Here is a 15,000-nt window from a genome sequence, read left to right as displayed (position 1 = left end):
ACTTTTGGGCGAGTGAAAACTGATCCGGGCGAGTGCATTTTGAGGGTCACTGGCCCAAATGGCGAGTGCTCTCAAAATTAAGTGTCCAACCCTGTGTTTGGTTTGCTCTCAGTGATTGAGCTGTGACTGAAATAATTATTTTATTATCATTACGCCAAATGGTACAAACGTTGAGCTGAAAAAAGGTACAAGCTTAAAAAAGGTTGGATTTGGCTGATGATATTCATTTTGGATGATATTATGGACCTTTCAGATACTTGAATTGACTTACATATAATTTATACACAAAATATGCAGGACAATCCCCCACGCCACAAAATTTACAAAATTGTACTTTACATTTTTCGGTAGCGAGTAGAAGTGGAAGAAATAATTATTAAGGGAAATAAAGGAAAGGCAACGCCCAAAACACCCGGCGTTGTCAATCAATGGTTTCCGATCGATTGATTGCAATCAATACAATCAATAATAAGCAATAACAATCCATTGATTGTTATTGATTGGTGCAACCAATCGATAAAAATCGATACTCACACTCGGAGTCTTAATTGCTATTGATTACCATTGATTTCTATAGAAAATCATTGATTAATAATTCATTATGCAACTTTCTGGCGCGTGTTAGCGTGGGCGTGCTTCATTGGTCCCGGGCATATTTACACGTCCAGGGTAATTGGGTAATTCGATTGCGCACTTTTATCCTTGCACTTCAACCGGGATTCCCAGAACACACTTGTTAGAGTTTGCTTGTTCCGGAGATGGCAAAGCAAGTTGAATTGTCAGTGTGCTGTGTAGTCAAGGGCTATCACGAATGCCCTTTTGAAGTGAATGTCGGAGAAATATTCTACGCATTCAAGAAGAGAGGAGAATGTGGGAATGCGTTCAGAGTTACGAATGATCGGGGACAGCTAGGCCATCTTAAAATCGAGCTTGTTGGTCCTCTTTGGCCCTTACACAAAGAGATTACTGTGTAAGTTTAAAAACTTGTTTCGAGACGATCAGAGTCAAGTAATTTAAGTGAGCTTTTAATACTAATAAGGGGTAAAAATGCTACAAATTTAACATAAAACACCACAAATAAAGATAACTGAATGGTTTGTTCATTCATATGGTGCGTTTTATTTAAGAAAATGACAAATTTCATAATCAATAAAAATCAATAATCAATGACAATCGATGAAAATCAATGGAAATCGATACTCACACAACTTTAAGTCTACGATTTTTATCGATTTCCAATACCAATCGATTAATTGTTATTGATTATTATTGATTATTATTGATTTTATCGATTATCGGAAACCATTGATTGACAACGCCGGGAAAACAGAGCAGTTTATAAAAATAATATAGGACGACTAAAACATGCACATTATGACACAATACTCAGCTGATTGTGACGTAACATCTCGAGAGTTAAATTATATTTACATTCAAACTTTCTTACCTCCCAAGTTTTCTTTGTGTTCCTTCCGTGGATGAAGAAACAGTTGTAAAAGAATTATACACGGCCACTCGTTTCGGTACCACTGATTGAATGAATGTCTCCAGACGCTTTCGACATTTTTGCATGTGGTGGCCCTGCGCTGCACACGACTAGATTCTGTAGTTTCTTCCCAAATCCAAGAGTGGGTGACTTACCAAGGATCCAAAGGTAACATAAAAAGTTGAAAAAAAATTTCGTCGTTTTTGATACGTAACGCAAAGTACGCAAAGTGCTGAACAAAACTTCTGCTGGCCAGGTTACTAAGTACCTACCAATTATCTCAGTACGCACGGCACTGGTGTGCTGTAGGCTGTAGATAAAGTAAACGCACAAAAACCAAAATACGTAAATATTCTAGAGTTGCAAAGATTGTGTGATTGGCAGTGTATTCTCTCCGGGTTTCGCCTCAGGAGCTGCAACAAGGTGGCTTCACGATCTTTGCGTGTCATCGAATGTCCGGTTGTCCCCCACTATACCCTGCAGAAGTAAAGATTGTCGATTTCTCGGAAGCCAAAAAAAAAAAACGTTGCGCCCTGTTGATTTTTGTAATTGCAAAATGGCGGAAGAAGACGTAGCAGTTGTAAAGGTTTTCAATTATATTTGTGGACTGGGTGGAGTTGCCTCTTTTTCACAATTGTTACAGCATCCGTCGCCTTTGGCCAAGAAATCCGATGCATCGTTGGTGATTTCGTGGTATGACACTGCGAAAAACTTCGGTTCTTTTGATTCAGGTGGCAACGGGTTGCTTTTAGCCACTGGTGACGATGGAAATGAATTTGGTATTCGAATCAACTTGAAGAAAAGATTATGTGTGAAGTATTCCTCGTCAGGATATTGTCATTTAGCGGGCAAATGCCCGTTCTGGCATTTATGCAAGGCGTTTCTTGAGGGAAGTTGCAAAGGTAATTGTGGTCATTCACATGACTTTCACGACGACGATAACAAAAGCAAAACCGTTGAGCTTGGATTTGAGAAGAAAAAAAACGAGGCTTTGAAACCCATCATCGCTGGAAGCTTGCCTCAGGTTTGTCATAGTTATCTGAAAAGTGAATGTTGGACTTGGAATTGCCCGCATCTTCACATTTGCCCAAAGGAGGTTTTAGCAACTGAATGTGATCACGAGTGTGGTCTATCGCACGATTTTTTTCATCCCCATAACAAGAACATTCTCAGCCATTTCGGTTTCAAGTCTCCACAATCATTTAAGGTAGAGGTGTTGCGGTGCAATATTTTAGTCCCCAAACAACAGAAGGCACTTAAGGACAACCAGAAGCAGCATGAGCTTACCCGGGACATTCGAAGACGCGATCGCGACAGACCAGTAATGGAAAACTTGATCGGGCAGGCAACGCGGAAAAGTGCTACAAATGACCAGACCTTTGCAAAGCAGACACGAGCCAAACCAATTACTTTATCTGGCTTGTTGGAGGAGGCCGCAAAAGCAACAGAAATGTTAACGGCTTCTATGTGCCAAACGGCTACCACCACCGATCCGCTATTAGCAAAAGTCTTGAATTACGTACATGGTAAGGGAGGAGTGGCAACATTATCACAGCTACTTCATCACCCCTCACCTCTCGCAAAAAAGTTTTCGTCCGCAGATGATGCGAAGATCTGGCTCCAAGTTCAAGCACAATCTGACCAAATTCCCAAAATCTGTTTACTGGAAAACGAGGAGAGCGAGATACTCGGTGTGCGTATTTTGTTGAAGAAAAAGTTGTGCTTGTATTATACTTCTAAAGCCTCTTGTAAAAAGCCAAATTGCCAGTTCTGGCATGTATGTAAAGCATATTTGGAGGGAAAATGCTCGGGTGATTGTGGTCTCTCACATGATTTTCATGATGAAGGTAACATGAAAAAAGTTCAAATGCTGGGACTTGAAAAGCATCCTTCTGGAACGATAAAAAACATTGTTGCCAATAGTCTGCCTCAGGTTTGCCTCAGTTACCTAGAAAATGAGTGTTTTTCCACGGAATGTCCCTATCTCCACATCCGCAGCTTTGCTGCCCAAGGAATGTCAGGCAGCTGCAACTTGTCACATGAGCTTACGAATGCAGACCCTCATAATATGAAAATTCTTAAGCAGTTTGAGTTGTTGCCTCAACCTTCGAACCTCAATGTAGTTCACTGTAACATTCTGATTCCTAAACAGCAGAGAAGATTTAATGAGGACAAACCCAACGTGGGCTTTGTGTTATCATCCCCTTCACGAACCAGTAACATGAAGTCTGTTTCAGATATTCAGCCGCTTATGTCCTTGCCGTGTGGAGATGAAATGCAAGGCAATATTGAGACAAGCACAAAGAAGAAGAATAAGAAAGGAGAAAAGAAGTGGCCTAGGAAGAGAAATAAAAAGAAAACTTGTCAAGATAAACAAATTGGGGGATTAAGAGACTCGTGCATGAATGAAGAGGGACTTGAAGAGAACAGTGCAGATTCAGTTTCTGACAATGAAGATGTTGAAAAACCAGATATGTACGCCACCTCCAAATTTACTTGGGAACTTGATTTCACAGGAAATAAAGATTGCAGTAAGAAAGATCCTATTCCAGAAAGACATGTCTCTGCACCTATTGAAGAAAATCTGATTAGTCTTTCAGATGATGACTGGCAAGGTGTGAATGACCCAACGAATAACCCCTGTTTTTCAAACTATGAGTTACTTTCACAGGTTGATGAGCTCTTTTTCGGGGATGGATTTGGAGCCTCGAACGAAGCAGGATCCTTGTCTCAGCAGAGTGGGCCTTCCTGGAGCTCTTATCAGACATCACCTGAGCAAGAAAGTGCCTCAGTAAATTCGGTTTTCCGGAGCATTTGCCGAGAATATGATGGTCAGGTTCCATTTTCAGAGATATCCCAACGCCTAGACTTGTTTCCAGCAGAATTCACTGATATTGCTGCTTGGTTTAAGAAGCACCAAAACAAATTTGTGACCATAGAAAACAGAGAAGGCGAAATAGAAGAAGTTCGGGCTTTCCACCACAGAGCAAGAATTTGTTACACCTACTTGGTGTCCAAAAACGGCTGCAAGGATCCAAAATGCTTCCGCTACCATGTCTGTAAGAACTTTCTTGCAAATGGCGTCTGTCCATTTGGAGAAAAGTGCAGGTTTAGTCATAGTCATAATTTCAAAAGCCCACACAACAAAAGAATCACAAGCCAACTAAAGTTAAAAGATTTGTCGGAGGAGCAGCTTCGTATTCTGATCTCGGCCTCCGTCCCAGAAGTCTGCCATGAATACAATAACGGGTCCTGTCAGAGAGGGTTTCGGTGCTATGGAATACACATCTGCGAGAATCTTGTGATGGGAAAGTGCAGGAAAGGAGAAATGTGTCCATTTGGCCACCAACCAAACCTTGAAACCCCACAGGCTAAATTAGTCCTTGGAAGATACAATCTCAGCAAGGTTCCAGCCCGTGTTGTATTGGGGACATTGCTAGTACGTGGAAAAAGACCTCATTTCAAGAAAATGCCAAAGGGTAAGTAGAATTGAATTTTTTTCTTAATAGGTAAACTATTGCGCGAACTTCTTTTGATCTTATGGGAGAGCGCTCGCTCTCTAGCCTTTCTTAAAGGGGCTAGGTCACACAATTTTAGGCAATTTCAGCACTGATCGAATCGTCATAGAATTTACTAAAATATCAAAATAACTGTTCAAAACTATAGAAGAACTCTAACAAAACACAGGGAAGCCAAGAAGGGACTTGAATGAACTTTTGGAGAGGATTGAAATGGATTGAATTTGGGTAAATTTCAAAAAGGTCGGCCCACCTTTTTTCAAATTTATATCAGTCTATGTGAAAATGTCATTTACACAGCTGGAAAATCATTCTCAGTTGTTATGTGACGGTGATTTTGCAAATGTAAGACTCTTTTCTCTGCCAATTTGACGTTTAGAGTTCATAATTAACAAAATTAAACAGAATTACCTAAAATAGCTTGACCTAGCCCCTTTAATCTGAGAACACTGGTTTGATTCTTCAAACAAGCTGCTGCCTTTGTCTCTATTACCTAATGTATAAAAGTGCGGAAGCTACCTTTTTGATTGTAAAAGAAACCGCTGTCACAACTGCGCTGGAACAGCTTTTTTCACTCCAAAAAATATTTTGGCACTGAGTTCACGTCTAAGTGAATTTGCGGAGAAAAATTGGAAGTGTTTGGTGTTACACCTGAACAACGTTCTGTCAGATACGTGCCTTCATTTTGCTGCGTTTTAAGCGTTGACTCATTTACGTACCCGTCCTTTTGAAACCGTGTTTTGTAGGATCCAGTGTCTTCGAATTTCCTTTAGTCCGTTCGTTCCCTCCTTCTTTGTACAAAACTGATTGTCACTTATGGGTGAATTTTTGTTGACGTCATTTTTTGACATTTGTTTCACATTTTGTTTTAGGGAATTTAAAATTTTAACCTACAAGGAGTTATCTTCAGAATTTTAAGCCTTCAAATGATCACAGAAATTTTAGCCATAAAAAAATGATAAATTTTTGGGTTCATAGCACTAACTTGTCCATACATTTTCTCCTTTACAGTGAAAATTTTTAAGTCAACAGCCCTCACAAATATCAGGGATATCGTGCTCAAATTTTGAGACATAGCCTATCTTGAAATGCACTGTCTAAAGTCAGAGCTACTTTGTGAACGATTTGCCTTTCACAAAATTCTCCTTATTCATTGGATTTCAAAACTACGTTAGCTAAACACCAAATGACCCAAGTTTTAATCGTTGATTTCAAAAAGATACTTGTTTATTTTAACTGGAATTTTCCTATTTTATGGTGCGCCATTACTAACTTTAAAATCTTGAGAGAGCTGGATCAAGGAGAAAATGAAGTCAAAGACTTACAAGTGTAAAGCCCGCCGCACTCGGTGAGGAAAGAGCTGAGCAAACTGCCTCGCGAGGTGGTTTGCTCAGCCGTTTTCTCACCGTGTGCGGGGAACTTTTGGTGAGAAAGTGGCCTCGCGAGGCCGTGAGGAAAAAATCAAACATGTTTGATATTTTTCGCCTCGCGAGGCAAATTCCTCATTGTGTGCGGCCATCGTGAGAATCGATTTGAGCTTGGTCAATGAAGCATCCAATAAAAATACATGGCATTCTCATGTGACTTCAGTGACGTCGGAATTTCTTCCTCCGACACCATCCTGAACCGCTGGAGTCACGTGAGTATGCCATGTATTTTTATTGGCTGCTTGATTAAACCAAGCTCAGCTCGATTCTCACGATGGCCGCACACATTGAGGAATTTGTCTCGCGAGGCCAAAAATATCAAACATGTTTTATTTTATCCTCACGGCCTCGCGAGGCGAATTTCTCACCACAATTTCCCCGCACAAGTGAGGAAACGGCTGAGCAAACCGCCTCGCGAGGCAGTTTGCTCAGCTCTTTCCTCAAGTGTGTGCCGAATGCAATGCGCGTGTACGCGTATGCACAGCACGAGCGTTTCAGGCTTTCAGACTTTGCTTATAAAATAAACTGCATTTACACGCTGAAATGTTAAGCTAGTGAGTACACGACGTCACTTTTCCTACACTGTAGATCCAACCCTCTGAGGTCCTCTCGGTTGGTTTTAATCGTGAGTAATGGCGAATCGTGAAATCCAAAACTTATACTCAAAGTAAACAGCCTTTGGATAAAATTGAAAGCTCAAATATTTGCCAGTCAAGTAAAGCAAACACACTTTCAAATCATAGTAGCACTTTTTTTAAATCTTGAATTAATTGGTTACGCTTCTACTGTTTCCGTTCCATACTGATATCTTACTGAGATTGGGAACATGGGAGAAGTAGTCTACATGAATAACACGTTTAAGGATTGGAGCCAAAAACGAGAATTTTACTAGCATAATGCCAGTTATACAAAAGAGCCATTACAGCTGTAACACGTTTTGTCTTTTAGAACGGGCCAAACCAGAGAGGACAAAGGTACCAAGCATTTCGGACATTAGTTGGGAAGCTGTTAGTACACTTGAATCGGAAGTGCTGAAACGTCAACCTCATGGAAGGTAACGCAACTTTTCCTTGGTCTCTTTTCAGACAAACCTTGTTTCCTGCCATAACTCGGGAGCATCTCTGCTTCAACTATAACCGATGATACATACAGCTGTTAATTTTTAATTAGCATATTGTAAGAGTTTCCTTGTTGCTTTTAATAAACGCATGCAGCCAGACCAAAATTCTTACTGAGGCAATATAACGGAAAGTTTTTGAACATTTGTCGGACTTCCAGCACCGGAAAAAGGTCATTATTACCAAACACCCGATATTTTTTTTTTGAGATTGTTTGAGAAAGTTTCCCTAAACATAATAAGAGCGATGCATGTTGGGTGCAGACACTAGGATCGTCAGTATATTGGCCTAATAATTATTGTAAAACTTTTTTTTTTTTTTGCAGTTCTTTTGACTTGCCGATTCCGTTGGTTCCCGAGTCACCATCTGCAGGTCCAGGTCGTTTTCCACTTCAGTGGACGATAGTTCCTGAAAATGTGGAGTACATTCGCGTTCCTCTCTCGACAGGCTCTGATGAATTTAAGTTAGCTGAGAGCTATTTTCGTCGGTCCATGTCTAACAAGGCAACTATTTTAGGCATTGAAAGAGTTCAGAACCCGTTCATGTGGGAGAAGTATGCCAGGTGAGAAAAGACTTGAATGAAAAAACATTTAAAATACATGCATGAGGTGGAACGGGTGAAATGTTCCTCGCTCGACTTGTTTTCAGGTTGATTCTTTCGCCGTCTTAAACTAATGCTTTGTCACAAACTAATGATTATTTATTAATTTCCTGTCATAGAAACCAAAGAAAGTTCACTCAGGTTTCAAAACAGTAGAGTAATCCTGGAGAAAATGCTTTGTTCACATTTGCAGTGATGAAAGGAGTTATTTTCTTCCAGGGTTCTTGATTTCAGCTGCCACGTTTTAATCTTTTATTTTAGTATATATGTTTTGAAAGATCATCCGGTCCTACGAGGAATTCTTGGGTATGCGTCAGTATCATAATCTGATTCCGCAAAATTTTAAATAGGATTTTACTAATTAAATTTACGTTGTTTCTTGTATGTTTGTTGCGTCCTTTGAAAATACCCTTTGCCATCTGTCACAAACTAAATTTAACATGTCTTGTTTCCCTTTCAGTCTCAAAATTCGTACTTTGTATTCCTTGTGAAGCGCCAGGGCTTTATAAGATTTTAATTTTGTATGAGTTTTTTACTCCATCTACGTGTTTTTAAGCGTTGAGATAGCTGCTCTTAGAATGACGGTGGTCCGGGGAAATTTATGCTAGATACCTAAGGGAAATTATATTTGAACTCTGCAGAAAGAAAGAACAATTGGAAAAGAGATCATCTCGCTTGGAAAATAGCCCAGTGAATGAAAAGCTTCTTTTCCATGGAACCGATTGGCAAAATGTGCCCAGCGTTTGTGAGGAAAACATCGACTGGCGAGCGCAGGATGAAGATCGCGTGGCAGCTTTCGGTCAAGGAGCTTACTTCACTACTGAAGCAATCCTGGGAAATACCTACTGCAAACAAGACCCAGAGGGGGTGAGATACATGTTTCTCGCTGAGGTGCTTGTTGGATCTTCAGCCAAAGGTGAGCCGTCGATGAAGAGGCCTCCCCAGAAGAGTGATGCTGCATCTAACGAGCGCAATGATTCGTGTGTCGACAACATGGATTTGCCCTCTCTTTATGTTCTGTTTGATTCAGATCAATATTATCCCACCTACATGATTCAGTATAAAATGAAATCTAAGGTAGTGTGTTAATTTCTTGGAGTGAAGCTCAACTTGAATTTTTGTTTACCTTATACTCGAGGGAATTCTATCACACTTGCAGTAAAGGATATCTGTTTGCAATAATTTGGCACTTAAAATGTACAAAGCATGGCTTTGTCTCGTCAACCAATAAGGCTTTGATTGGCGGTGATATCTTCACTTTACATACAGAGATGGAAAAATCGCTTCAAGTACTGAACTGCGAAATGATTTTTTGACTCGTTCAAAACTTATTCGCAGCAGTCATGTAGCACCTCGATACTATCGCGAAAGCATGTATGGAGAAAACTTCACTGTGGAAAGTGCGTTTGTACGTTGTTTATGCATTCATTTGATGTTTTTTACCTCAGTCGATTGCAAAGCTCTGCTCGGTCTGTCGGAAAGAAAAATTGAGTATTTCGACACTTTCCGTGAAGCAGTCTCCTCTGCATCCTTGAATTTTAGAATAATTCAAATCGTGAAGATGTTTCGGGGGAGTTTTTCTTCTCTAGATCAGTTGGGTGTTTGTGCACTAAAGGAAGCGGTTAATTACATGTAGGTGTTGTCCAACTAAGAATCCAAATCATACAAAAGACTCGCGTTTCGAATCGCATAAGTCAGAATTGGTTTTATACCATGAATTAACCGGAAATGAACACTAGTTTTGTTTCCATTTTCCCAGCCGGAGCATAATATTCGCCTTTTTCCCTTTATTTTTGAAACTTAAGTGCGTTGATGAAAGTATGATGGCAAAACCCTTCAGAGTAATTATTTTGGAGTAGGGTGACAAAAAATATTTTCCTTCGGTTTGTCCATCAACGTTTATCGCGACCAAGCAAAAAAAAAAAAAAAAGAAAGTGGGAATTCAAAGAAAATCGACCAAGAAACAACAAAGACTCGTTCGTGAAACAAATACATGTTTTCCCCACGACATGTTTGACCAACATATAACGAATAAAGAGAATGACGAGTTCATCCCTTTTTCCGAAGAAAGGTCAATTAAGTTGTGTGTTCCTGGACACTGAACGGTTTGTTGCTGCGATATACATTTTTTTTTTGATCGATGATTACAAATGTTATTGATCAAGTTAAAATGTTCGAAGAAACACGCAGTTAACGATGTAAGTGGTCCAAAAAAAATATTTACGAATTGAAATTGGCGTAAACAATCTCGTCATACTTTGGCAAGTTTTGTTTCATCCCCGATTCTGGTAATAGATCTTCTATTAAGTGAAATTGAAAACCCCGCCCTCGCCCAATTTCAAAGTTGTTTTTATGTTATAGCATTTGGTAATAGTGCAAAATGATGAGGACCTTTCAAGTGTATTTCAGTTCAAGTGGTCGTCGTTGCTTGAGACACTGCTAAAACGGTTCAACAATATGGTTTAGGCGTATTGTGTTACTTTACGTGCAATTACTGTGGCCAGGACTGTGGCTTTTATTGTGTATTTATCCAGTGATCAAATCGAAGGCTTTTGACGTTCCATGTTTTTCGGCCTTAGACCTTAAAAGGACTAGACTGAGTTTTCTTTGCCTGTATGACAGAACATGAAGAACAATGCATCAACTAAAGGTCAAACTACGCCTAGATCTATTCTACTTATCGTACATGTATTCAGATTGTTATGGTTTTTCGGGAACAGTGCCTTCAGTATTTTCTTATTCAGTCGGAGATTTACTTTACAAAGTAGACTGACTGAGGAACTGACCAAGTCACGGTCCTGATGGCTTCATGTTTCCTTTGAAGAGATGGTGGATTTCTGACGATACTAGATAATTTGGATATCAGTTTAAAGGATATCCTTGCGCTGATCAAAGGTTGTTTAAAAAAGTGAAAAGTCATGAATGGCTTGTTTTGACGGTGGAAACTCAGAAAAAATCGCGTAGTGTCGTAACCAAAACCATTGATGGCAATCGCTTGATTGGATCCCCGATACAGTAGGTTTACAAGTTGCCGAACATGTATCAGCGTAAATAAATTGCTCCACTTGCTTAAGCGAATTGCCGTACATCACGTTACAATACGCCATTTCCGAGTTCATGTCTGCCTCCTCTTCAAAGCGAGTCTAAGTGCGAAGTTTTTCTTGTGAAAATTAGTTTTCATTCATATGTAAAGTGGAACTAATTACCATCACAAAAACTTTGCACTTAGACTCGCTTTAAAGAGGAGGCTGACATGAACTCGGAAATAGCCTATTCCTGCCTGGTTATTCATTATACAGTAGGTTCAAGTGACGTCGAAATACACAGTCGTTTGACCTTTGAAACGCTGTAGATTTTACGATTACTCCTCTCCAGAAGTACGATCGGAAACCAAAACATTTAAGGTCCAAAAAGATTTACGATTTAAGCCAACATTTTTTTTTTCAAAAAGATATTGGGCTTTACCATATCAAACAGCCAAAACATTGAGAGAGGCAGCTGAAGGGGCAAATATGTTTTTCTTCGAACACGATGTTGGACGAAAATACGCGACATAATATGTTTCGACAATCGCAGTTACTTGCATGTAGCTTTTACGAGACTTTTTCAGTTTTTAGCTTGCATTAAGAGCATAGGTGGCCAGAGGTCTATGAATTAGAGGTCGTTAAATTTTGTGGGAAAAATTGGCAAGTATCAGGTATTAATCTTAGAGGGCTTTAATCAGTTTAAGCGGAATTAATGATTTTTGGTATGTATCTTTAGTTCATGAGGACCTAGGAAAATTTGTATCTTCAATTTCTTGAGAGCTTGAAAACAACAACGAAAAAAAAAAGTTCTATTTCCCACCGATGAGTTTAGGGACGCTAAGAAAGCGGATGTGTTGTTACACCACGAGTGCTAGCAATTTTTCGTGCAATTTGTCGATCGCAACGCCTCGACGAAACGTATTGATTGTGTATCGTGGGTTGCAAGGAGTAAAATTGGCAACAGCACAACGTGTAGTGACAAAGCCCGTTGCGGAAAGAGCATCGAGTTCTTCATGCAAATTGTCTTGCACCAAGGGTCTTCATAGTGGTGTTCACACGTCCAAGGAAGGAGATGTGGTGGTAAACGTCCCTTCCAATGTTTTTTTCTTTTCCGTAGCCTGTCGGCCGCAACGCCGTTATAAAACGTATTGAGTGTGTAGCATGTTTTGCAAGGGCTAAAATTGTTAGGACAAATGGAAGCTGCAAAAACCGCTCCAGAAAGAGCCCGGAAATGAGTAGTTTGCATGCAGCTTTGCTTGTTGGGTTATGCAAGACTGGGAAATGGTTCCAGAGTGCATTACTAAAACAATTCCATCAAGGCTGTGCAGGGTATCACTTCTTTTTAGTGACAAGTTTAAGGGGGATAGGCTGTTTCCAGTTTCACTTCGTCTTCCTTTTTGGAGCTGCTAATCTTACTGCAAACCAGTTTTGTGACGGTCACCACTCGTTGTAAACATCAGTTGCTTTTCATTGACGCATAGATTTGATTTTAGTCAAAGGCTGACGAAAAATTGGAAACGGCCCACAGATGGCAATAAACCAACAGATCTAAGGTTGTAACTGTACAATCAAAAACCAAATCAATACGAAGAATTGTGTTACCTAATTTGTAGTCATTTCATTGGAATACCCTGTCACTTTTGTGCGGCATAAAAAAAGCATCTTTTCTTGTAGAGTATGTTCACTCACGCGATCAGCACCATTACTTTTTGTTACGAATTACAACAATCCATTTGTATACAAATAAGATCACTTCGGGTCACCATCGTGTCTGCCGTTTTTTTGGGACCCCAACGTGGCTATCGTGATGTCATTTGCATGCCTCGTTCTTCAAACAATGTGACTACAAGAAGACAGAGGTGGCAGGGTATTCTTAAATCATTCCAGTCCTTGTCACGGAATGTGATACTTTTGGAACGGCTTCTGGGTTGTAAAGATTCTCTTTTAACCCTTAATAAGAGGTTTCCTTTGAAGAGTTTTGGCCTTCCTGTCTCTCGTACTTTTGGGGCGTGACTTGTCACTTCCAGTGGTGGCACCAGTCCGCAGAAAAGTCACCATAAAAATTTCACGTTAAAACCTGCAGTTAACCTACCAGCTACAAGATAAAAAATTGAAGCACTGGCTTAATGATTTGGACTTACTTAATGAGACCAGGCTCGCTTTTATTTGCTGGAATCTCCTGTTAAATTTAATTCACTAAGGGCTGTTAAAGATAATTGTTGATTCTAGGTCCTCATTTTGTTTGACCATTTAGTTAGCAAAATTATTTGGCTTTGTAGTAATGTTAAGGAGCATTAGAAGGAAATTAAATGTTACCTTAAGTGAGGATTGCATGGTGTGCAAAGTCTTGAAATTGTGCAATGGTAATGCTCGGGCGTGCCAAGAGGGAAAAGAGGGGGCTTATCTTTTCAGGGATCTGTACGGGCGAAGTTGATTCTCTCAGTACAACATGGCCAATACATTTTTCTCAGTTGGGTAATTGAGATCTTTGATCTTTAAAGCCTTGTGTTCGATCAGATAGTAGAGCAGACTTGGTTGTAATCAAGACGTGACAAGGTGGACTCAAGTATATAACGTGCTGACTCGTGAGGTCTTAGGAACTTGCAACGAAGAGACTGACGAACAGAAAGTCTCCTCGTCGCAAGTTCCCAATATTTTACTAGTCAGCACGTTCCATACTTGAGTCCACCTTGTCACCTCTTGATTACAACCACGTCATGTTTGATAACATTAAATTTTGCGTTTTGAAAAAGATGTCGTGCGTGTAAGGACGGTCATTGTTGTCCTCTTGCAGTGGAGGTGGGTGAGAGTTCCTCTTTAAATTCTGGGCAGAAAATTTGTTAGTCCGAGAGCAATACAATGTGTAGCACTCTTGTAGTACGCATGAAGGAATAAGGATACCCAGAACATACCTTTTTGTGACAAAGAAAGCCCGGATGAAACTTAATAAAGAAGCCTTCAATAAGCGACAAAAAGGTTGAGTCACTAACTCCTTGAAACCGGTCTGTTGTCTTTTTTTTTTTTGTTATTGTTAGTCACAAATGTGCATACCCCACGGATATTGAGAATTAAGCTCCGATCGGGTGAATTTACTCTCATATCCTTTAGTAATTCCAAACTTCCCTGCCCTGATTAGAACACCCATACTTCTCCCAACCTTTACGATAATGTAACAGCGCCTGATCATGAAACCACTCGCCCACCGTGACATACTTCAATCGCCTAGATGAAAGCAAACATTTAGTGTGGAATGTTTCTGCCCGCCATAATTGACACAGTATTTAACTATTCGATAAAGTGGACAGATGCTTTTTCGTGGAGAAAGGCAAGCTTAAAGGTAAGGAGAATTTTCTGCGTTATTTCTAGATCTTGCTTCGTACTATGTCTTGTGTGTTTCACTGTGAAGATTATTTTGCATAGAACGAATACTCCAAACTAGTTTGTTCTGCCCTTTTGACGTGGAAAGAAAATAGCTATTAACGGCCAAAAAAAATGAAATCAATTAGTTATCGCCATCAAGGAGACAACGCAGCAGTCCCCCATCCAAGTACTAACCTCATTTAACTTCAACTAACACTTAACTTCAGCTAACACTTGAACTAGAATAAACGATTGTGATCTTTGTGTTAAATTCGCAAATGTATCTTGTCGAACTTTATAACACTTGAAGAAAAAAAAAGCAAACTAACAAAAACCCGGTGTTTATGATGTTTTCATCTCACAAAAAACTACATATCAATATTTATTTACTTTTGCGTCAATATTTGTTTTGCTTAGAGGAGGCGAACAAAATCTGTACCTTGCTTAGTTCGCATTTTGAGCGT

General features: G+C 39.8%; 2 protein-coding genes across 10 annotated transcripts in view; one reads left to right on the top strand and one right to left on the bottom strand.

Annotated features, from left to right (window-relative positions):
- The window catches only part of LOC137993014 (uncharacterized), a 19,215-nt gene extending 16,326 nt beyond the window's left edge, over positions 1 to 2,889 (bottom strand). For all 9 annotated transcript variants that reach the window (XR_011121790.1, XR_011121792.1, XR_011121791.1 and 6 more), the window contains exons 1-2: positions 2,774 to 2,889; positions 1,448 to 1,796 (exon numbers count right to left, since the gene is read on the bottom strand). Coding sequence is in view for 3 of the 9 variants with exons in the window: in XM_068838663.1 (XP_068694764.1) it covers positions 1,448 to 1,572 (125 nt within the window). In the remaining 6 variants the exon portion in view is untranslated. The remainder of the gene's footprint in view (positions 1 to 1,447; positions 1,797 to 2,773) is intronic.
- Positions 1,804 to 13,502, top strand: LOC137993013 (uncharacterized). Its single transcript, XM_068838662.1, has 4 exons — positions 1,804 to 4,965; positions 7,380 to 7,485; positions 7,875 to 8,111; positions 8,792 to 13,502. Exons 1-4 carry the CDS (start codon positions 2,043 to 2,045, stop codon positions 9,237 to 9,239), a joined length of 3,714 nt encoding a protein of 1,237 aa, XP_068694763.1. The 5' UTR covers positions 1,804 to 2,042; the 3' UTR covers positions 9,240 to 13,502.
- Positions 13,503 to 15,000: the final 1,498 nt, after the last annotated feature.

This window comes from Montipora foliosa, chromosome 2 (genome assembly GCF_036669935.1).
Source record: "Montipora foliosa isolate CH-2021 chromosome 2, ASM3666993v2, whole genome shotgun sequence".
Taxonomy (NCBI): domain Eukaryota; kingdom Metazoa; phylum Cnidaria; class Anthozoa; order Scleractinia; family Acroporidae; genus Montipora; species Montipora foliosa.
Note: the sequence above shows the minus strand (reverse complement) of the source record. Positions and strands in the feature narration are given on the sequence as shown.